The sequence below is a fragment of the Anoplopoma fimbria genome, chromosome 7 (genome assembly GCF_027596085.1).
Source record: "Anoplopoma fimbria isolate UVic2021 breed Golden Eagle Sablefish chromosome 7, Afim_UVic_2022, whole genome shotgun sequence".
Lineage (NCBI taxonomy): Eukaryota > Metazoa > Chordata > Actinopteri > Perciformes > Anoplopomatidae > Anoplopoma > Anoplopoma fimbria.
In genome coordinates, this window is record NC_072455.1 from 21300869 (window position 1) to 21325295 (window position 24427).

The 24427-nt window shown below is 36.8% G+C and overlaps 4 protein-coding genes across 4 annotated transcripts; 1 reads left to right on the plus strand and 3 right to left on the minus strand.

Moving 5' to 3' along the window:
* Positions 1–5469: 5469 nt before the first annotated feature.
* On the minus strand, positions 5470–7870 carry fis1 (fission, mitochondrial 1). Its single transcript, XM_054601439.1, has 5 exons — positions 7803–7870; positions 7261–7393; positions 6231–6307; positions 5966–6071; positions 5470–5858 (listed from the first exon to the last, which is right to left on the minus strand). The coding sequence occupies exons 1-5, from the start codon at positions 7845–7847 to the stop codon at positions 5755–5757; spliced, it is 465 nt and encodes a 154-aa protein (XP_054457414.1). The 5' UTR covers positions 7848–7870; the 3' UTR covers positions 5470–5754.
* A 1081-nt stretch (positions 7871–8951) lies between these two features.
* On the minus strand, positions 8952–12024 carry zgc:103586. The gene is made up of 5 exons (XM_054601686.1): positions 11921–12024; positions 11712–11828; positions 10784–10895; positions 9946–10003; positions 8952–9170 (listed from the first exon to the last, which is right to left on the minus strand). The coding sequence occupies exons 1-5, from the start codon at positions 11925–11927 to the stop codon at positions 9057–9059; spliced, it is 408 nt and encodes a 135-aa protein (XP_054457661.1). The 5' UTR covers positions 11928–12024; the 3' UTR covers positions 8952–9056.
* Positions 12025–12196: 172 nt separating this feature from the next.
* LOC129093765 (transmembrane protein 272-like) lies at positions 12197–14636 on the minus strand. The gene is made up of 5 exons (XM_054601880.1): positions 14561–14636; positions 13853–13945; positions 13277–13327; positions 12976–13179; positions 12197–12867 (listed from the first exon to the last, which is right to left on the minus strand). Exons 1-5 carry the CDS (start codon positions 14565–14567, stop codon positions 12650–12652), a joined length of 573 nt encoding a protein of 190 aa, XP_054457855.1. The 5' UTR covers positions 14568–14636; the 3' UTR covers positions 12197–12649.
* Positions 14637–16364: 1728 nt separating this feature from the next.
* Positions 16365–22451, plus strand: tm4sf5 (transmembrane 4 L six family member 5). The gene is made up of 5 exons (XM_054601532.1): positions 16365–16709; positions 17767–17847; positions 18901–19043; positions 20607–20799; positions 21992–22451. Exons 1-5 carry the CDS (start codon positions 16536–16538, stop codon positions 22007–22009), a joined length of 609 nt encoding a protein of 202 aa, XP_054457507.1. The 5' UTR covers positions 16365–16535; the 3' UTR covers positions 22010–22451.
* The last annotated feature ends 1976 nt before the right edge of the window (positions 22452–24427 follow it).

The window sequence follows — 24427 nt, forward strand, 5'->3', positions numbered from 1 at the left end:
AGCCGGGTATCGAACCACCGACCCTCTGATTGGAGAACTACCTTGCTCTCCACTACGCCACAGCCGCCAGTACAGTTTGTGGCTTAACAAATATATATATCATATCTATTCAAGTAAGGACAACTGGGGCAAACTGAGTTATGCTTCTATTCAAATAAGTAGAAATTGAACTTGTTTCCACATCAACAGTATTAATTGTATTGCCAATCTGTGAGCGGATTGTAACATAACTTAGAAACTGAGGCCCAATTTTCTCAGTTGCCTGTAAAAGCCTGTTGACAGATTTGTATTTAAAAGACTTGAGACTTCTTTCTGGAAAAACCCAAAGGATGTGACATTAATGCCCTTTCAGTGTCATGTCGAGCTTGCCGTTTACAATTTACTTTATCAACTAACATAATAAAGCAACCAACGCCAAAGAAACCATGCAGTATAGCTAGATTACAGCTAGCTAGCTATCTTTGGCTCGCTTGCTCACTAACGTCAACACCACCGGCTAACATGATCCATCATACTACTTTCTGACAAACTGTGTCGATTTAAGCTAACAATAAACGATGTAACGGTACAAAGCAGAGGTGTAATGACTATTTTCTATCAGCCAAGAGTGATGCAAGGAAGTGAATGACCACTACCTAACTGTATGCTAAACTATAAGGTTAGCCAGCTAGCTGTTACTTAGCTACGCAGCATTGATCTGCCGTTTGTTGCTCCGTAACGTTAGCTGTTAAAGTAATTATCAAACATTATGCTAGTTAGTGTCATGGAGCCAATGGTTCTAATAAAATAAGAACATTACAGATAGTAACATTATTCAAATTTATGATTGTAAAGAAAGTGGTTGAGAAATCCCAAGGCCAAAAGAGTGGTTGAGAAATCTCAAGGCCAAAAGACCAAAGGTCACACTCGCTGAGCCCCACACCCAGGATTTTGCAACAAGTTGAAATTGGTCTAACGGTAACTAACCAAAGTCACCGGCGAAAGCAAATGACAAAGGTCTAAAGTTACAGAGTTCACCCTGTTGTTTCTGTGTTAGTGTGTCTTCATTAATAATCCTCCTCATAGCTGCTGGGTCAGTGTTGCCAAATCCAGGACACACTGATAAAATTAAGATCAATTTAAACCCCAGCGTTTCAGACAAAGCCCTCAAGTGCATGGATGTTGGGAGATTTGTAAACCAGCAAACTCGTTTGTGTAAAGGTCAAGACTGAGGCTCCAGAAATAGACGCACAGTGAGTGCAGCAATCATAAACCTGACCTCAGCTGTTTTCTTTTCAAAGCAAAGTTTGTAAATCAATCGCAGTGCCACAGAAATGGTTGTAAAATTTAACCAAAATCTGTATTTAACATTCTCAATACACAATACCAGGACCCTGAAACAGAAGAAGCTAAATGGAATTCATCCGTTAGTTATTTTTTGTATAAATACAAAATGGACCGTGACATTGTGTGAAAAAGGCTAGTTGAGATATTACCAAATTAGATGTTTCATATGAAGAGTGTTTGAAGTATCATATTCTTGGCTTGTTTTTATATTGACTAACTATTTGTTCTTGTAATTTGTTAAACCACAAAGTCCATGTTGTAACTGAATCCGTCCCAGGAAAAAGCCATTTACTAAAATCAATAACATTGTGAGAGTATTTGAGGTCATTCTTTGATCCTGCAGGAAGGATGTCTCACTTCAGAGTCTCAGTTTATTAAAAGCAAAGGGAGAAATTCAAACCACAGGTAAACCGTAAACTCATTGACCATTTCATCTACTTCAGCTCCACCTGAGCTCTGAAAACTGGACCCTCCCCGGCCATAAATGTCATATTTTATACCCAAGCTGTTTGCAAAGCCAATTTTTACAGCTCACTTGGCCACCACATTGGTTGCTGATGAGTTTGTGTCGTTAAATGAACAAACTCATCAATGTTTGTGGTTTCGTCTGTGAAAACACAGTTTATATGTTTCCTGAAGCCCATCATTTTTTACCATGTGCTTTCAAGGAATAATGGTAACATGGCAGCATGGATGACTAAACAGATTACATAAACATAGTTTTAAAAATATGTCTGTGTGTGCAGTTTAAAAAAAAACAACCTTTGTGTGGTCCAGGCTTACTTAAAAAACTCATTCTTCTTGGTGAAGATAGGTTGATTATTTTTTTTACAGCTATTGTATAAAATTGTATGAAATGCACGATGTGGACATTTTGGGAACACATTACAGATGAAACAGAATTTGACATTTAAATGTTTTAAGATACACAAGTTAAAAGAAGCTTGGCCCTGAGAAGGCCTTAAAACAGATTTCATAAATTGGCTTATTACTATAGTCCAACATAAACCCACAATTTTCTGCCGGATTAAACAGTTTCAGATGTTTTAATTGAGAGATTTCTGTGATTGTGTTCGTTTTCTCTGTTCTTCTCACTGGTTTGAAGTGGGCCGACCTCATTTGTGTAAAAAAAAAAAGGTATGTCATATACTTCTTTGCACCAATCAGAATGCAGCAATATTTGAATCCAAATATGACGACAGTTGGTGTGTTGTTGCTTTAGTTGCCAGGTTACTGTCAATCAAATTCGAGTTAATGAGTGTTGAAGTCTTCATGAATAATACCTAACAAAACTCTGATAGCCATGGTCACCATACTAGTTTAGTGTGTTAGCATGCTAACATTTACTAATAATCACTAAACACAAAATGAGGCTGATGATGATGTCATTACTTTTTGTCATAAACAGTAGTAATTATTAAAAACTTGATCACTGAGTCATTAGGATTCTTCCTCTGGGAGTCATAAATGCCTGGACAAAGTTTTTGTACTAATCCGCCCAATAATTGCAGAGATATTTCAATCTGGACCAAAGTCGTGGGCCGACCAACAGATTATCAACCTACCAACAGACAGTCAATACCATCCATAGAGCCATATAGTGTTAGCAACCTCCTATCCTACAAATGAACATTACTATACAACTAAAATGCTCTCTCAATTACATTTTGACGGGAACCCATTTGCTCCTGGATTACAGACTCAGTTTGAAGCAATTTGAAACACGGTGCTAACGTAAATTGAAATAAAACAAAAATGCCACAAAAGTACTTGTCAGTGTCTAAGCAACAAAAGTTCTTGGTTCACACGGGACACAAACAACAGTCTGCTGGGTAAAAGCCATGTTTTTAGACTCATTTCAAATTTATATGGTACACATTAAAAGCAAACACCTTAATCCACGAAAAACAAATATGTTTTTCCTGAAACATAATTCCAAATGCAGTGTCTTTGTATGGTAATGTCATTTTTAGTAGACAGGGTTGATTGCTAGCATGACTCTGTTTTTACTTTTAACATAATCTCTTTCTCTGTCTCTTCCTGCAGTAATATAAGGCGACTGACAATAAACCACTGTTCGACTGGATTATACAGTAACTTCATATTGCTCTGTGATGACATACAATCACACAAACAGGGTGTAGCTTAGCCAATACATCATGTTCTCTCATGTATTCTCTGTCTTCATGGTGATTACACATTAATATCTCTCAGCCATGTGTTTAAACCTGCGCACACGCAATGAACATTGGCCCTCGTAACTGAAACTCACTGAAGCTGATCTGAATTACACTGGCTTTGATGAATCATTGATGTTAAAGGGTGTTAAAACTGCACATGGGATGAGTCTGACGACAACTCCAGCTGTGGTTAGTTATTAGGTTTATTTTCTGCTCCTCTGTTTGGATATTAGATTCATTTTTGATATATATCCCCTCTTTTCTCTTTTCATTTACCCACTCGATCACCTCTTTCACACCAAAGAAGATTTCTGTTTTCACTCATCCGTCTCTGTGGAGTTTCGGTCCTGTCAAATGGGTTAATGAGTAACACCCCACGAGGCTGATAACACCCGACACAACTGATAGCCTCCATAAGCCTTTACCGTCGTAAAACAGTGCCGGAGACTTGAATCTATCTGAAGGGTCAAGATGTGAGGACGAACTACAGCGAGTGAACAAGGCTCGGCCCGATACTGGTGCTAAAGACTCAGACACTCAGTTATCACAATGTACTCTCTTACAGTGTCCATCAAAACATCATTGTAAATGTAATGGTCAATAAATGACAAGATAAGAATTGAATTGGACTTTGCTCCATTAACAAATTATTCTTCTAAAAATGACTGTGATAAATTGATATGATGCACGTTGACACCAATGGAAAAGAACAAGTTTCCTTGTCTTTCATAACAGTTAAAAACATGAAGCACGTTAATAATATCCTTTTATTTGCAGATGATACCGTTTTGTAGGCATTTAGCTCCTCTCTGTCTGCTCAACATTTATTTAACAGACGCAGCTACTAGTTACTTTATTTTTGAAGTCCAAAACATAAAAAAAGCTTGTTAAATATAATGCTTTGTTATGGATCAAAATGATCATTATATAAAATAGGCTGAAATAAAAAGTCAAAAAATGTATTGAAAGTGGCGAGTATTCTAATAATTCCTTCTCATTTCATGAAAAGAACATTTCATATTTTTAGTTTCTTGAATGTCAACATTTGCTGCTTCTATCCTTGTAATTATCTGAATTATTAATTTTTTTCCCATTTTTATTTTGGACAAAGACGCAATGACACTCTGTATATGTCATTTAAAGTTGTTTGATTGTTTCTTTCTTTCATTGTTGCTTTTGGAGTATTAGCATTTGTGTGACTACAGTATTATTTTATATTTTATTTAACCTTCATTTAGCCAGGATAATCCCATTGAGATTTTGAAGCTCATTTAAAAAGAGAGTCCTGGCCAAGATGAGAACAAAAAAGTTTCATACAAGCACCACATAAAAACACAAATAACAAACTTAAAAAAACAAAAGGACAAAAGTTAACAGAAAAGATACGACAGACTTAAAACAAACCAGCCTGTTTCATCAACCAAAGAATCATTCAGAACTCAAATTATCCTTAATCCCGTTTCTAAAAACTATTTGCTGTACGCTTTCTCTTCTTTCTTCTTTCTAGAGCAGAAGACATAGGTCTTCTGCTCTACTCGGCTCTCAATAGATACATACCACGACAATAATTTCCCAACACAAAATCTTCTCTCAGTTCAAAATCTTTTTATTTAACAAGATGGAAAACACAAAGCATTAAATGCAGCATGTGTGTGTGTGTGTGTGCCTCCCTTGATTTGAACAAACAAAAGACAAACATCATGTCCACCATTCATGCAAACCTCTCCTTGTTTCCTCCTAAGCAGCATTATGGCATGCAGCAGCAAACAAATCACACTGTTGCTTTTGGCATCACAAGCTACACTTCCACCCGAACCAATAACACTTTCCTTAAACAATTCTTTGTCAAAAAGTATTAAAACAGTAAGTTACAGAACCACAACTGCACTTTTATAAAGATTTTTAACTTGGGAAGTTCAGGCTGAGGCGCAAACTAAATAAAAAGTTACATAAAAGTGAGCTGCTTTTAGACCATCCTTATTTATTTACACAAGTAATGAGAAAGTGCAATGCTATGTGGGTGAATAAACAACTTAGTAATGTCATATGTATGGTAAATCTCAACCCTGTTAATAATGGTTATTCACTGGCATTATTCAATACCTTTAATGTGTTGCGGCGCATACTCAACTTCAAATCAAAATGTTACATCCATCAAGCTCTCTCCACAAAATATACTTTTATTTATGCAAGTGGAGAGTCACTGTGTCAGCCCAGCAAAGTGAAGACATGTCGTTCCATGTCCAGGTTAGGATTTAGCAGCTCCTTTTGACACAGCCAAGCCGATGAGGCCCGCCAAACCGGCCACGCCCAGACCGATTCCCCCGACGATCGCCATGCCAACCAAGCCATCTAGATGTCAACAAGTGAACGTGAGCATTGTGGTTGAACACACAAACAACCGGGTGAAATAACCATCAATATTCTGTTATTATGTCACGACTCAGATTGGCTTGTACCTTTCTTCAAAGCCTTGACGATGAGTTTCTCCAGCTCCTGAGCCTGCTTGTTCCCCGGTTCATTCTTTTGAAGAGTTCGGATGTACTTCAGGGCTTTCTCATATTCCTGGAAGAAGAACAGGAGAAAGGAAATAGAAAGTACTCTCAGATGTGTGTACATGATATGTGTGAAGCTCCAAATACAAATGAAAATGAATGCTTTCAGTTAGAAAAGCCTACAAACTTAACAATGCCAATTTGTTGTGACATTAGGAATGGCACTAACTTTGAGTCTGTAGTTGGCCACCGCAAGGTAGAACAAGAAGTCCCGGGAGTCGTCGTTTGATGTTTTCTGAACAAGTTCTAGGACAAAAAACAAAAAACAATAATTGATTGCAAGTGTTACATTTTGAAAACATGCAAGCTAAAATGTGCCACTGACTTTAATGTTGTCTGATACTTTCCTGTTAACAATCAAAAATTCAAAGAGCTATTTGTATAGTTATAGTAAAGACAGTATAACAAAATTCAAATAAAATAATAAAACCTTTCATATGCAGTTGGTAAATTTCACATATATGAGGGCAAGATTCTCCAAGTCCTACCAAAAATGTAACTATTTGAATTTAAGTACTAGACAGATACATTAACCCTTATGACAAAAGTGAACATACATAGTTATACTTTAAAGAATTATTTTCTTTAGCACCGGATTAAGTTCAATAGACCCTTTATGTTATTGTTTATATAAAATAAATAATATTCAACATATTTACTTTTCATATTTCATTTGACTGATAATGTAAGAATGTCTGTCTGTTCACAATTTTCAAGAAAGAACAAAAAAAAGAAAAAAACGTCCCAGTAGATATGTGATTTATTGAAGTACTAAATTTAAAGGATCCTTTCTTAATATTTTGGATTATTTGGACTATTAAATATCAATAAAAAAAACACTATTAGTCTGCACATAAACATGCAGCCTTGAATATAATAAGAAAAGCATATGTTGCATGGGCGGCTGTGGCGTAGTGGAGAGCAAGGTAGTTCTCCAATCAGAGGATCGGTGGTTCGATACCCGGCTTCGGCAGTCGATGTGTCCTTGGGCAAGACACTTAACCCCAAGTTGCTCCTGAAGGCCATCGGTGTGGACTGATGATGAATGTTAGTTAGAGTCTGATGGTGGCACCTTGATGGTAGCCTGTCATCAGTGTGTGAATGGGTGAATGATATGTAACATACTACTGACTGTAAGTCGCTTTGGAGAAAAGCGTCTGCTAAATGACTGTAATGTAATGTAACGTAATGTAACTTACCCTCCAAGAGCACAATCCCCTTCTTGATGTCCTCTGTGTATTTACTCCTGATCAGACACCAGGCATACTCAAACTTTGTTTCTCTGGAGACGGCTCCCTTCACCAGCTCATTGTTGTATTTCTTCTCAAATTTCTGGAAAAAAACAAAACACAAAGCAGAAATGAAGCAACCACAGTACATAACTTGTAGTCATATTCAACTAAAACAGCCTGTTTTGTCATTTATTGTTTTTGTTTTGATGATAAACAGCTAGTACTCGTTGTTCATTGTTTCCTGACAAAAAGTACATCACATTCCCAAACTTTCACCAGCATGAGTCATATAAACGTGTAAACAGAGACGTCACTGTTCTCCATCAATAACATGCTGTTAGCATTAGCCAGCTACGTGACGCGTCAAAGTATCTTCCGACACGTCGCTTTTCTCTTAAGTCTCTTAATTTACCGACAACACACGCTGAGAGGACGTCCCTTATGAGTCGCCCATGTTATATTAAGTATGTTTTATGAAGTGAAAAGGTTTAAATCCTTTTAAAACTCACTAAAAGGTCTTCTGGAGCTACCACATCGCTCACTACCGCCTCCATGTTTCCGGAAACAGATCTCGGCTCCGCCCATTTTATCACGTGACACAGCTGATTGACGTCATCTTCAGAGTTCTCAATGTAAACCTCTATAATAATTATAATAACAGTGTAATAATAATATTAATGATAGTGATACTAATACTACTACTACTACTACTTCTAATAATAATAATAATAATAATAATATAGTGATAATGATAGTAATAATAATAATAATAATGATACTACTACTAATAATAATAATAATAATGATAATAATAATAATATGAATGATAGTGATACTACTACTACTTCTAATAATAATAATAATATTAATGATAGTGATACTACTACTAATAATAATAATGATAATATTAATAATATGAATGATAGTGATACTACTACTACTTCTAATAATACTAATAATAATATTAATGATAGTGATACTACTACTACTACTACTTCTAATAATAATGATAATATTAATAATATGAATGATAGTGATACTACTACTACTACTTCTAATAATAATAATAATAATAATATTAATGATAGTGATATAATATAATAATAGTGATAATAATAATATTAATGATAGTGATACTACTACTTCTAATAATAATAATAATAATAATAATAATATTAATGATAGTGATACTACTACTACTACTACTTCTAATAATGATAATAATAATATTAATGATAGTGATACTACTACTACTACTTCTAATAATAATAATAATAATAATATTAATGATAGTGATAATACTACTACTACTACTAATAATAATGATACTACTACTACTAATAATAATAATAATAATATTAATGATAGTGATACTACTACTTCTAATAATAATAATAATAATAATAATAATAATAAATGATAGTGATACTACTACTACTACTACTTCTAATAATGATAATAATAATATTAATGATAGTGATACTACTACTACTACTTCTAATAATAATAATAATAATAATATTAATGATAGTGATACTACTACTACTACTACTAAATAATAATAATATTAATGATAGTGATACTACTACTATTAATAATAATAATAATAATAATAATAATAATAATAATAATAATAATAATCACACACCTGATGGGGAAAAATATGTTTTTATTGTTTTCCTTATTTGTAGTGATACAATAACATAATTCAAGAGACACTGCAGCTAAAAAAATTGATGTCTAAAGAGGCCGATGAGGCTTTATCAGTTCTTTGCAAGGTGGGCTGGGGAAAAGGCAAGTGGCAACAGTTCACTGAGGCTGGTTTCTTTGTATGATCCATCTGGTTTGGTCAAGTAAACAATCCAGTCTGATCCAAACTGGTTAGAGAGAGAAAAAGAGGGAGAGAAAGATAAAGATAGAGAGAGTGAGAGTGAGAGTGAGAGAAAGAGTGAGAGAGAGAGAGAGATATATTGTTTAATGGCCTCATAGCCATGATTTATATCCAAGCTGAGGTCATGAGTCCAACTCATTTATGTTCCTCACTAAAACAACAAAACTGTCATCATTTATACACTTCCTGTAAGTCGCTTTGGATAAAAGCGTCTGCTAAATGACTGTAATGTAATGTAATGTAATCATTTACATTTCCAAATTCTCAGATTTATGCTCCAAGAAAAAAATTCTGGTGGAGAAATACAAAATCTTTTACATTTTTTGGTTGACCTAAAAGAAGCCAAATATGGAGTAAAATAGTGAAAAAAGTACTGGAATCAGCATAAAGCATTGAGCATTTGCATCAACGTCACTCCACCTACGTTGCTCATAAAAGTCATAAAAGAGTGTATGATCTCAGGGTTCTACAGCAAAGGCCTTTTATTGTGGGATTAATGTTTAACATTATATTTGACCAGACAAAGAATGAAAGTAAAGAGTTAGTGCTGTCTTAATCATGATTTAAAAGAGAATTACATCAGACCATGCACAGTAAACACAGACAAAAAAAAGAGAGATTTAATTGCTATTAAATGTTCTTTCTCCAAGAGCATTTCATATTTAATGTTTTGATTATATTCTAGACACTTGATAAACTGGAAAGCATTGCAGTGTATACTTTCCTGATTGTCTGTGCTGGTTATAAAAGAGATGCCTTACCTCCATAAGAACCTGTCGACATGCTCCACATGGCCCAACAAAACTGTCTTTGATATCACTGCATAGAAGAGAGGAGAGGATAAATGCATCAGAGCATGTGATATACAGTATATGTTTCAGTATCAGAAGAACTGTTGGAGGAAGTTCTGTCCAGTAAGAGAGCTTTTCTACTCAACTCAATGTCAAGGTCAGGTTTCCCCAAGTTTGATAGATGTGGCGTAATTGAAGGATCACTATCGCACTAATTCACTGCCCAGTACTGGGTCATTTTGGTGTGAGTTATTAATTGCTTTTCCAAACAATATGAACTAATTTATTTGGCAATATGTGGTTACCCTGACAGGACAAGGTCCCTCCAAAAAACAGGCTCTCAAGGCAGCAATGGTTGCAGCTGAAAAAATGAATATTACTAAATCAGAAATTTCTATTATTCTCATGTTTCAGGAGGTGGCTCAACAAAAAGTATTCCATTGCCAAGATGAAAGCAAACATAATTCACAAAACTAATCCTGAAGGTGTGAAAGCCGTTTTTCACGTTACATAATAAGACCTAAATGTCAAACTTGTTAAGTTATAAAAATAAAGATTAAGCCTTAATCTGCATGCTGAATGATATTCTGGCAGTTCCCCACCCATATGTGTTCTTTTCTTCTCCCCCTCTACGCGGATGGACAGTCTCTTGTTCTGCCAATACTGCTGTTGTCTTTGCAGCTTTGCATTTGTTCTTGGGACGTATCCCCTGTCTTTCTTATTATTATCTTATTATTATCTTATTATATAAAAGAACATATGCTATGTGAAACTGTTATTCTGTCATAACATCTTGACAGAGTCTCACCATGTCACAGCAATGGCGGTGAACTGTCTGTGTCCTTCCACCACGGCCCGCTGGACGGCCGTCCGCTCAGCACAAACTGTCAGACCGTAGGAGGCGTTCTCCACATTACAGCCTGAAAACACACAAACGCTTAAGACTCTTTCACAGTGATAAAGTAAGTGTTTAGATCTTTTAAAAGCCGGGTGTTTTCTTAAGCTTTTAGTTAATGAAATACATTTATTCGTTGGTAAGTTGAACACTTAGTTCCCTTTGTTTTTTCATTTTGTACCTTTACTTTATCGCCCTTGTTTGCTTGAAGTAAAGGTAAAAATACTCATTATGCATCATTCTCACTTAAAATCCATCCATTTTCCGTAACCTGCTTATCCAGTTAAGGGTCGCAGGGGTGCTGGAGCCGATCTCAGCTGTCAATGGGTGAAGGCAGGGTTCACCTGGACAGGGTTCACCTGGACAGGTCTCCAGCCTATCACAGGGCTGACATATATAGACAGACAACCACTCACACTCACATTCACACCTACGGGCAATTTAGAGTCTTCAATGCACCTAAGCTGCATGTCTTTGGACTGTGGGAGGAAGCCGGAGAACCCGGAGAGAACCCACGCTGACACGGGGAGAACATGCAAACTCCACACAGAAGGTTGTCCAGCCCGGGAATTGAACCCAGGCCCCTCTTGCTGTGAGGCGACAGTGCTAACCACTACACCACCGTGCAGCCCTCACTTAAAATTGACTTTTTATTTCATTTTTATGACCATTTATTACATCATGGTTGATGTATTTTTTTGACTATTGCATAAACTGGTGTATAACAATGCATTGCAATTCACCTCAGAATTGTATGTCGCAGTGAGAGAAGATAAGGAGCAGAAGTACTATACACCCATGGTTATATGAGAGGAGAGAACACACCTGTTGGGGTTGTTACCTGTGATTATAGCGCCATCTGCTGTCAGTAGTGCGGCACCGACGGGGAACCGGCTGTACGGACAGTATGCCATGTCCCGGGCCTGCAGACACTTTGACACGAGTTCTTTGACTTTATCTGAGCATAACAGAGACCAACGGGGTTTAACAAACCCAGGTGAGCTGAATCATGTATGAAGAGTGAGTGCAATGTGTGTTGAATGTACTCGCCTGTCATTGCAGATGAAGAGTGGTCGCCTACAGGGTTTTTTTCCGACAGGGAGCCAGAACACCGGGTTCATGCCAGCTGCACACATTGTTGCATTGTTTACCATTCCTGTACTGGCTGGCTGACCGGAGCGTCATCGCTCAGGCTGGATGTGACCCATATGTTACCCAACTTCTGTCAAGAGTTTCTCGCGAGAAAAAAGGGATGTTGAACTTCAAATAAATGAACTTCAATCAAAATCAAATAACCTTTATTTTAAAACTGGACCAATATGACAGAAAAGAAAAACACATAATGACAAAGAATAATAACAAAACCAAGTTTAGAAGGAAACTAAAAACTATTGCTGGAATGACTAATTGCTTTAATCTTTTAATTGATAGAAGAATAGACCTAATTGGTATTAATTCATTTACTTTTAAGCTAAAAAGAACGTCATTCCCTTGTTCCAGCTTCTCAATTGTGAGAAATTGTGCTTGGCATTATTTCTATTGCGTAGACCAAACAAATAATGACATAATCAAGACATTAATTGGAAAAATATTCAATGATGAAAATGATTGTTAGTTTTAGGTAGACATAAAAAAACACACACTATCTCATACGTATTCCGCCACTGTACAAGTTATGATAATATCCATGTAAAGTCCCAGTCTCAGTGTACACAATGATATATATATATTTTTGATCTATAATTACATCAACCGTTGCTCCGTCCTTCCATCCACGCCTCATACATTCCCATCAAAGTCTCTGTTGGTTGGTGCAGGACTCATCACCACACAACACATCAGTCCTTTGCAGAGTCCGCCCAGGAGGAACAAAATCACAAAGGTCTCCCACACTGCATTCCAGAAAGCAAATGTGTACAGGGTCTTATTACAGTACAGCCCGTCAGCAGCTGCAGGGTCATAGTTGGGCTGATAGATAGAGAAGACCCACACGTCACCTGTAGGTGCATGGGATAAGCACATTTTGAGGTAATCCGTTATTCTTTTTGGGAGAAAACATTGTGTATTTTCTAAATCATATGATCTGTGATATGTTTCTTCCTGACCTGCCAGAATCCATGAGTAGAGAAACAGGCCTAACAAACAGAGCAGACAGGCTTTGAAGCCTTTAGGAAGCTCCCGTGGGTGAGCTCCAAAGCTCCCACAGGGGAGGGTCACGTACGGTATCATCAGCAGCGTTATGAGAGCCAGCCCTAACAGGTAGTTGGGAATGTTAGGTTGCTGAGGGCAGTCCTTGAAATACACAACACCTGTGGACAGATGGTGGCGAGAGCAATGTGTGGTTACAGAACGTTATTTTGAAAGACGATAAGGAAAAACACCATGGAGAAGAAGGAGCATACTGACCAAAGGTGATGCGTGCCAGAGTTAGGAGAGCCCTTTCTACTGTGACTGCAACTAGAGGGGTAAGATAAAAAATAAAATAAAAAGCTGATTCAAATTGCCAGATTAATTGCATTTGCCCTTTTTTTAATTTAAAATAGAATAAATGTATGTTTTGTTAGTTTTGAAAAGTTATATATAATTAAAGGTTATTATTTTCAATAAATACATGTAAAAAATATTTTTTATATTTATATTGTTTTTGTAATAAAATTGTAATAAAATTAAAGGTAATTATTAACAATAAACACTCACATATATAAAATAGAATAATTATAATGATAAATATTATTGTTATTATATGGTTGTTGTTTTTATTTGTAATTGTTTTTATTTCAATTTTATATTATAACCATGAACTCAAAACACATTTAAGGTCACAGCAATTCTGTTATTTCAGAAAGTTACACACTTGTAGTTTGACAAAAATAATCAGATCAAAAATCTAATTGGATCTGGAGTAAAGAATTTTGATATGATAGAACATGATCATATGATGGAGTTACAGGTGGTATTAACTGCAGGGCCTCTGGATGTCACCTGAAAGCCTCGGGGGTCTGGTTCTCGGGGGTTTCACTTGAAGCCTCAACAAGGCACCCACAGTTATTGTCACTGGGCGACCTGTAGATGGGGCTAAAGAGCAGACATACACTGGTATTATTCTCCAGCAGTTTCTACACTTGATGAAGTTATATGTTATGAAGATAAAGGGAAAGTGTACAGGTGTCCAGGTGTACAGCTCATCTAGTTCGTATCTGTTGTCCAACTGATAATATTGCAGTTCCTAAATTAATATTATTATGATTATAAATGCAATATTAACATTGTTTTCATTATTTTTCTCCTATATTGTTTCATAAAAGTCAAAATGGGGGTGACGGTTTCTGCTGACACTTTAAGTTTAAAAGAAAATATCACACCATCAGATGATTTGTCAAAGCATTACTCTACAACCAAACAGCTTTATGTAAGTAAATGTAGGAACTGTGCACAACTCATTAAAATTCAAGTTCACGCATATAACCCTGAGATAAATGAAATGCAGTGCAGATCAAAATTGCTCAAAAGAGAACCAATTCTTGCAAGAAATACACCTAAATAAACATATGCTCATTTAAGAGGCCAGTTTATTCTCTAAGTGATAGTAGCATTGCTTAATTACACAGCAGACACCTGACATACCTGAGACAGATTGCACTTACAGTCACATCATATTAAATATTTGCAATTATACAAAAACACACTTACATGCCATTGCAGGTGAAGAGGCTTTCTCTCCTTGAATGCTTTCTTAAATGACTAAACCTGTTCACTAGAAACTTACAGGAACCACTGGGGATTTCTATCAGCTGATATTTACATACTTTGGTCAGCAGTGAACAGGATGAGCCTGTTAGTTTAGTTACAAAAGTGAAAGTGAAATTATTTATTTTTAGGGATTCTTTAAATACTGACTGATGTTCTAAAGTTAAGAACATTTGTAATAGTTGTGATTAGATTTGTTTAGAATCTGATTTTCAGGAGGCCGTATGCAACTCCTCCATACCCTCACTTAGAAAACAGTAAAAAGCCTCAATGTATTTTAGTTCAGTAACGCTCTTTTTGGGGGAATATGCACCATGTAAGCATACCTGAAATAATAAAGCTATTGAAACATGATTGACAGGTCCTAAAGGTAACCATGGCCCTTATACTTTTATATTATACTTTAGTGGTGCACAGTCCCAGAAACTGATGCGAAACAGAGTGTGAGGCCTTTAGGGCCCTTGAGAGTTTGAGGCCCTGGGGTAATGGCTAATTTGCTGGGTTGGTAATCAAATCGTGGTAAAGTAATGTGACTGCAAATATTAATAATAATAATAATCAATCCTTTATTAGTCCCACAATGAGGAAATTACAATTCTCTGCATTTAACCCATCCCAGAGGAGCAGTGGGCTGCTAAGAAGCAGCCCGGGAACAACTTGGGGTTAGGTGCCTTGCTCAAGGACACCTCGGCATGTTGACTGTAAAGGGGTTCGGACAAGCGCTCCACCTCGTGTGCCACAGCCGATTATACTCTGAAATCCAGAAACCTGCAGCCTGTGTCTTGCTGCTGCGTCCAGAACACATAAATGTAAAGCAAAAATAGAATAAATGAATAAATAAAAATACTATGAATGAAATATAATAAACAAAACAAAAGAATAAAATAAAATAAAATAAAATTGAATAAAATAAAATAAAATAAAATAAAATAAAATAAAAATTAAATTAAATTAAATTAAAAACTATTAACTAAGCTTGTTAGACTTTCAGTGTACCTCAGGTGTTATTATTAATTCGGACAACAGGAATTTGTATAACTATATGAAAATTCAGTTACTATGAGGTCCTTGAAGAGCTGATTGCTAAATTCTCCAAAGGAGCAGACATTTATAACATTCATTTGGTGGCAGAGTTTGCATAATCATATCTGTGATGCTTTGAAATAAACATAAACACATGCACACATATGCTAATTAATTTAAAGCTCATACCATACCAGTCAGTCAGATTTTATATCTTTGGTTGGCATGGCTTTTATTGCAGTCCGAGCCTGCTCTTTTGTTTGCTGTAGGTCATAAATAGAACAAACAGACCGATATCATCACAAGCAGGTATCAAAGGGCGTCGAGCCCCCTGAACACACACAGGTACCCCTCTCCTTCCTGTGGACTTCAGTTTGTTTAGGTCTAATGTTTGTCCTGCCTTTCACCATGACATTTGTAGTGTAGACCCCATCCATAACAATTCATCATACATTTAGTATGTAACAATGTCACTTAACAACTATATCTGACAAAAATAAGTAGTATTTCCCTCTGAATTGTAGTGGATTGGAAGTATAAAATATAAATATATAATGGGAATTATTAATGTACTTTGTTCGTTATCTGTTTCAAAGACTCTTAAAGCAAAATCTTGCTTGCATTTTATTTTTTTAACTCATTAGAAGACACACAGGTCTGAAATCAGATTAGAGCCAGCCACACCAATACTTGGCCTTTGTTCCCTCTCTCCTTCCTGTTATAACTGTCACTGGCTGTGTTTGACTTTCACAGTGTGACAGTGGTGAGCTTCTCATTCGCCTCCTCTACTCGTTTCGCTTCACTTTTCCTCTGACTTTGAGAGGAAAAAATACTTGAAGAGAGAGTATAAAAAGAGAAGGAGCAGACAGATAAACCAAAAAAAAAAGGTAAAAGCATGTGTTGTTCGGGGAAATGTGCCCGCCTGGTGGGCCTGATCCTGCTGCCTACAGCGTTCATCTGCATGATCTCCAACCTGCTGCTGTTCTTCCCCAACGGGAAGAGTCTGGAAAATGATCAGATCTCCCTCCAGGTCTGGCTCATGGGGGGGCTCATCGGAGGAGGCCTCTTTGTGAGTAAAGGATTTTTTATCTGTGTATTTTCGAAATCAGGTTTAATGTTTTTATTGTGTGTTTTATTGGATTTTTCTAGTCATTAACTCGGCTCTGTGTAAACCTGTAAAATCTTTATTACTTTGTGAGATCTTTTTTTAGAAGAATAAATTCTATTCTTTTTGTTTCATTTACAATTATTTTATTGTTTAACTTTGACTTTTTCTTATTTTTCAAAATTACCTTACCTTTGACACTTTCTGAACTATACTCATTTGATACCCAAATTCTTCCCAGTAAATGTATAATACTGGCCTAAATTGGAAATTAAACCCAACATATGCAAGATTTTGCTTTAAGAAATTTAATGAGATTAAAAAAACAAAGTACATTGTCTCAGGTACAATTTTTAAGGTATTTGCAGTCAGTATTTTCATCTAATGTCACTTTATATACTTCCAATACACGAGAAATTACTTACTACGGTACATTTATTTTGTAGATATAATTACTTAAACGAACATATGAGTAATTGTTACAGACGAAACCACCCAACATGTATAAAGAATTCGTTCCTCCTTGAAGTACAAGATTAAAAAGCTACATACACTTTACAAATACAAATGTGTCTGCATGGTGTACTTTTACTTGCAATGGAGTTTATTTAAACTGTGGTATAGATGTGATACAAACCAACAACAGATCTCAATATGCGATTTCCCACCAACGTCATCTCAATGTTTTATATGTTGACAAGGGCAATAAATAAACCATACATATTTGATATCATAAACTGATCAGAGAGACCTTTGAGTCTTGTGAAAAGGACACTTCTTTATAGCCTCAATATTACCAGGAAGTTGGTTTGTTTCCTTAAAAAATATATGATTCAGGTTTCACAAATATTAGCTTTAGGAGATAAGAGAACAAAGACACACACATATATTATTGTGAATGTGTAGCTATACAGTTCTACACTTTTGAGAAACTCTTGTATCTGAAATACTTAAACACCACTTGTGCCTAAATGTCTTGCTTGATGAACGTTTTCTTTTTTTTTTCCTCTTTGCTTTCCAGATGCTGTGCCCGAGCTGCTCGGCTATCAGGGCCGGGGGCAAGGGTTGCTGCGGGACAGGTTGCTGTGGAAACCGCTGCCGGGTGAGCCAAGTCACTGATTTACATTTATATGCCAGCATGGGGACCTGACTGATAATGATGGGTGTTAAAAGGCAAAGGCGAGGGTGATCTCATATCAAATACGGATGTATTAACTGTACTTTATTTGTAATTCACCATATGGACAGCACCAACATGTTATGATATGATTATCTCCACTGTACTGTGAATTACTATTTAAAGTACGGCAAGAAATGGAAGTAGGGCTATTAACTTATAAGGAACTAGAATGCTTATTGTGGAGACATTTTTAGTGAAGAAAAGTAGTGTAATCTAATCTAAATTATAATCTTATTTTTTGTATTTTAATAGTAATTTTGCACTCTCCATTGTTTTTTAAATATTTTTTATATTAGTTTTGGTTGAGTGTTAAGGTTTCCCTTCGAACTTTAAAACAGTAGTTTGATTAAAAAAATTCCTCACTCAAAGTCACCTTACTTACTTTTCTAGAGGCATTCAACCACATTTCACAGTCTTCCTCAGTAGATGGGGTTATTCTCAGTTGTCATGGAGGTAGCTCAATATCTATCCTAGCCATCTCTGTGTTAACTGAGCAAACTCTGTATGATGAGGAAGACCACAAAATGAAGTCAAAAGCCGTGAACAAAACTAGTCAGTGGACCTTTTTAAGTGTCAAACTATTGGTTTTATTTTTGGGTTATTTTACATGTGTTTATATTCTTATATACTCTTAAATTTACAGATATTTTAAGAAAAGTGATAAGTGAGCCATAAAAACAAAACAATAAACTCGATCTTGCATTTAAATTAGCAGCAATAATTTTACTCTTTCCACAACTGGATTGGTTTTAATATACACACCTCCTGCATCTTATTCAATTACAGTATAAAATCGTTCCACTCATGATACCAGGCTGCAGGCTGTTTTTGTGGTCATATTACAGACTTAAAGGGCGAAATAGAGGCCTAATTTAGAAAGAAATCCTCAAAAAACAACCCCCTGAAGAGGAAACCAGTGATTAGGGCCAGTAATTCACAAATATCACAAAAAAAATGTTCCTATCTCTCTTTCAGATGCTGAACTCTGTGTTCTCCTCTGCGTTCGGCCTGGTTGGAGCGATCTACTGCACCAGTGTGGCCTCTACTGGTCTGGCTATCGGACCCAAGTGTCAGGTGGCCAACGGCAAATGGGAATACCCCTTTGAAAACCTCGGCACGTGAGTGATTCACCCATTATCACACGTTTGAATGCACATTTTCTAAACACTGAATCTCTGCTATTTCCATCAGTTGTATTTTCTGTCTTTATCTTTGTTAGTGCAGCAGAGGAGTTTCAGTTCTTGATTGTAAATATTACTGTAAATGCAATATTATTTAAAATCCAGTAGGTGGCGGTCTGGATCATCACTCTCTATTGATGAGCCTTGAAATTCAGATTAAGCAACCACTCTTCTTTCTTATTCTTTTCAGTCTTCTTGTCAAACATGAAAAACAATATTGTGAAAACGTATTAATGCATGCAGGGAAATCTTTTTATCTTGATTATAGATTAGATTATAGATAAAGTGTTAAACTAAAGATTATGGTTCTGGCATTACCAATTGAGGTACAGTCAATCTAGTAGATACATTTGACTCCTGGCAATAAAGTTGCGAAGATTACACGATTGGCACCATTGAAGCATTTTATAAGCTTAGTCAGGTAAAACTGAGTCACCTCATAGAGATTCATCAGGTGACTGGAACAATCGTTAATAAATATGAGCATGTTGTTAATATGTAGGATATTTCCATCCCTGATGACAGCAGTGTAAAGGGCACCAGTGGTTGAAGGGAGGGGAACCAACAATGCATGATGGGATATTAATACTGAACTTCAGATGTTCTTTCCATCGGCAAACCTTGATTCAACCTTTTTCTGGTTTTCTCTGTGAGGTTTTTCTATGTTGAACTCCTGTTAATTGACTTTTACACAATTCCCCATGAACCAGCATTAGTTGAAGTATTTTAATATTTACAATGGGGCTAAAATGATTAACAGATCAAGTCTTTTAATCTTCTTTTAGCTTTTCAAATGTTAGGATTTGCTGCTTATTTTGGTTATATGTAATTGAAAATGTAATATCCGTGACTTTAGGACTGTTGGTCAAACCCAAACAAGCAATTTGAATATTCCAGCTTAATAAATGATAGGAAATAATTTGTTGGTTAGCGGCCCTGAGCTCCGATACAATAAGAATCTATCATTATTATAGGTTTGCATTCTTTTTCTTTAAAAAATCCATACTTTGAAAAAACTCTTATGTTTGCGAGTTAGCATAGCTAACTTGAAACAGGAGGCAACAGCTAGCCTTGTGCAGTCCAAAGTAAGAAATTAATCCTATTTACACATTGGTTTGTGCATGGATTAAACAAATAAGAAATAGAATGTTAATCAATGAGCTTTAGAGGTGCTGGTATGCAGATTTGGACCGAGCCAGTCAAGCTGTTTTACCCTGTTTCCAGTCAGTTAATCGTTTTGTAACAAGGGAATGTCACTTTTCTCCAATAAAACCATTCATGTTTCTACAGGAACTTCTCTCCTAATTCCTCTCCTTTCTATTTCCCATGTGCTTTCTTTTTCCACTCCTCACTTGTTCCATTTACCTTCTTACTGACACATATTTTCCTCCTGCACACCAAACATGGCCTGCCTCACACATATTTTCATTAATGCTGTGTGTGTGTGTGTGTGTGTGTCTTGGACATTGCTTACTGCTCTTCTGCTCTTCTCCCTCGCAGTGGCAATAGCAGCTACCTTGTAAACCAGACTCTGTGGTCAATCTGTGAGGCTCCTACCAACGCAGTGATGTGGCACGTGGTTCTGTTCTCCATCCTGCTGGCCATGGGGTTGGTGCAGCTGGTGCTCTGCGGCATCCAGGTGGTCAACGGCTGTGTGGGATGCATCTGCGGGGACTGTCGCAAAAGCAAAGATGTAGGTGAACAGATCCTGAAACTCAGAACATAGAAAAAGTACAATGAGTCAGGAGAGGATGCATATAAATCTTTGAAATGACATCCTGAGTTTTGAACATTTTATCCGAGTCCAGGAGGTCATGAAAGCTACAAAGAGGATCTGGAGAGGCCATGACAGGGGGAAGCAATACAATGTGAAACAATTTTATCAAACTAGGCTTGTGGGAGTGAGACAGCTACTCTTAGTAGCTTGGTGAATGGATAAGGGGTGTTTTCATTGCAGTTCTGGATCTCTATCAGGTCTGCCACTGATGGAAAACAGGAAAGAGAAAAATAAATTGTAGTTTTTATCCTGTGTGGATAAAGTGTGTTGTTTTTACACTTTTGTATGGAGTGTAAAAGAAGATATAAAGTGCTGATCACTGACCTCGAGCGGTGCTAGTCAGTGTATTTTGTTAGCTTTGGAAAGAGCCAGCCTATAGCGGTTTCCTCTTGTTTCCAGTTATTGTGCTAAGCTAAGTGGCAGCTGGCTGTAGCTAAAAGTGTATCATACAAACACAAGAATGGTTTCAATCCTCACATCCTGCTTTTGACAAAAAAGCAAACAAGCCTATTTCCCGAAATAGTGAATTTCTCTTTTAAAGGAATTACATTTTTTTACATCATAAAGTCGGGATAACTTCCCCCAGTCTTTGTGCTAAGCTAACCTATTCATATAACTCTTGGCAAGACCGATTTAGCCCTTTCAAGATAAAATAGTTGAAAGGTTCACTAAAAATAAGCAATATGGTGACTGATCCACGAATGTACAATAAGTACTGGAAAAGATCATTAAAAATTTTGCACGTGTACTTTTGAACAGAAACATCGTCACAGGTTGAAGATTAAACTCAGATTTAGAACATGGTTGAACATATAATGAGGACTGCTAAAAATGTTTTTGCTGACTTATATTTGGACTCATTTCATACGCACCCTAAGAGACTGTAACGGGATTCACAAACATGCCAGTATTGAAAACATTTCTTTATCATTGCACTATATTTGTAACATTTCTCAGGAAATGCCGACACGTTCACACATGTGTTGTATCAGCAAATATCTACACATTAACATGATGCTCACATTTATTAACAGCTCTATCAGTCATCTCAGAGCGCTGCTTCCTGTCCCGAACATGACATTAACATGTGACTTCTGTCCTGTTGCAGGATGACAGTGGATTGTGAAAGTGAAGAAGATCGCCTAGTTGTAACCCACTGTCACAAGGACCAGGACGCATTTCTGCACTTAAGACTTTGAGATGAAACAAGTTGGAGTTCTCTTTTTAGACTCTTTTGTGTCACACAAAGTCTCTGAATTATGGCTATTTTAATTATCTTAAAGCCTTACTCCATTATTGTTTGAATTGTGTTCTAGCTTTTGGTTTGTGTATTGCCTGACCTATATTTGGCTGAATTTGTCATAAAAGTAATTACTGAATTTATAAGTAACACCCAAACTGAAGACCCCACATGAAACATATACTGTATGGATCAAAAGCCAAATTGTAAATAATTATTTGTCTTTGTTTAACGTGCTTGTCGGGTTGTACTGCTTATCAGGTAAATGTGACACAGGATATATATCAGTTCTCTGTGACTATCAACATTAAACTTATTTTCATGATCAGTTTTTCTTTGCTTCCGTTTTCTCATGAATTGCTTCCCCTTAAAAAACACTGATAAGTACAGAAACCTGTGTAACTCTATAACTCTGATTATCCAGTTGACAAACTTCTGCAGAATCACGGTTATGGCATCTCTGTCAATTACTCACCTCATGCTGTGCCTATGCAGCCAGACAGCCAGATCTAACAGGATTGTTGTGCGCTTGAGACAAGGTCAAAGGTCAGAATGCACCCTGTGGACATTGTGACCATTGCAGCTGCCTAAACAGAACACAGTCTGGACCGGCACTGTTAGCACACTGTAGGTGCAGGTTAAGCTCATAATCTTTCGCTGCCATGGAGCTGCTTCGTGGTAATTGTTACCTAACTTTTAAGTTAAAAGCCTGTTGCAGAGCTGCAAACAGGTAAATATAGACATCCATCAACCCAAAGCCAAAGTCATGACTCCACATAAGTACAGATAGAAGAGATGATTAGATGAGGTCTCTGTGTGCAGCCAGGTGAATAACAACTATGCCTGTCAGGTTTTCTGTGTACTTTGGCTTCAAAAACATACAATTTCTCACAAATTTCCAGTTCCTGTGTGCACATACTTCCAGGACGTAGAGGGGGAAATTATGTAGGTGTGAAAAAAATAAGGGCTGTGCCCAACACTGTGAACGTCTTGGCTAACTGATTGGCTGGTGTTGAGCAGCTCTCTTATATAACGCACAGCACAAAGCGAGGAAGGAGCATAAGTGAGAAGAATTTGGAATAAAAGAATGGTGGGACAAAGGGAGGAAAACGGGAAGGGGGCCCATTCTCAGCTACTTCTCATGCAAACCGTGGCCACTTGAAGAAGCCAGAAAGGAAAAGAAGGTGCTGTTTAATGACACAATGGACAAATACTCATGTGAGTCCATGCATACACTGAGGGAGATTTGTGAGACAGAGAGAGGTTCCTCACTAGGGAATGACAACAGGTCTTTCAAGCCCTAAATACTTCTGTTATGTCCGCCTTGTGCACTTGTTTAGGTCCTGTGGTGAGGCCATTAATTAGAAATGTACCCAAAATTGAGCCCCTCCTCTCTGTTTTTCTTGACTGACAAAACAAAGAAGGAGACAAACGGGGAGAAAACAGGGTGACATGAAGCAGAACCGGCCGGTAATGGCCGGACTAGCGAGAGAAGGATTTGGACAGAGCAGGACAATGGCACAAATGAATCTGAAGATAAGAAAACAACTTTTAATTGAACTAACATTTCCACAATGCAGCTAATGTTTCCCCTTTCTCATCTGTTGAAATCTCCTCAGCAAACCATCAATCCTCAGCCTAATTTAAAAGCAACAGTCATGCTGGCAAGACTCACACATGTACGTAAGCGATAACTCAGCAGTCCACCACCCAATAATTATCCAGCCACAGTACGAATGACCTAAGCGTAGCCACAAAGTAGACAGTCAGGCGCGTTCAGCAGGTTTTCAAAGTTATTTACAACTCCAAAATCAATCAATTGGAATGAATAGCTACATTTTTACCTTTTGCTTAACTTTCCGTTTATTCAATTTTACTCTAACATCCCTGTAAAAGCATCTTGGTGCTGCTTTTAAATATGATATATTAATAAATTGATTTGACTAATTTGCTCACATCTTTGCACTGATACTAAGCCAAGTGAAAATTATATTTTATAGAGAAAAAAAAGCTTAAATAGTATGAAGATGGAGCTTCTTTGTCAGGTCATAATTTGAGTTGAACTGGCGCTAAGTTCTGCTCAGGTAACACTTGCTTAAAGACGCTGACAGCAACTGTCTGTGTTACTGGCACTATATCATCATTTAACACTGAAACGTAATATTTTACACTTGGACCGCATATTACCGAAAAGACATGGTGTCACTTTTTCTTTATAATTGCTCAATTGGCAGCATAAAGGCTAGAAGTGAGGAGAAGTAATGCATCAAATGTGCTAGCTTTGCTCTGTGTGGAGCTGAGAGG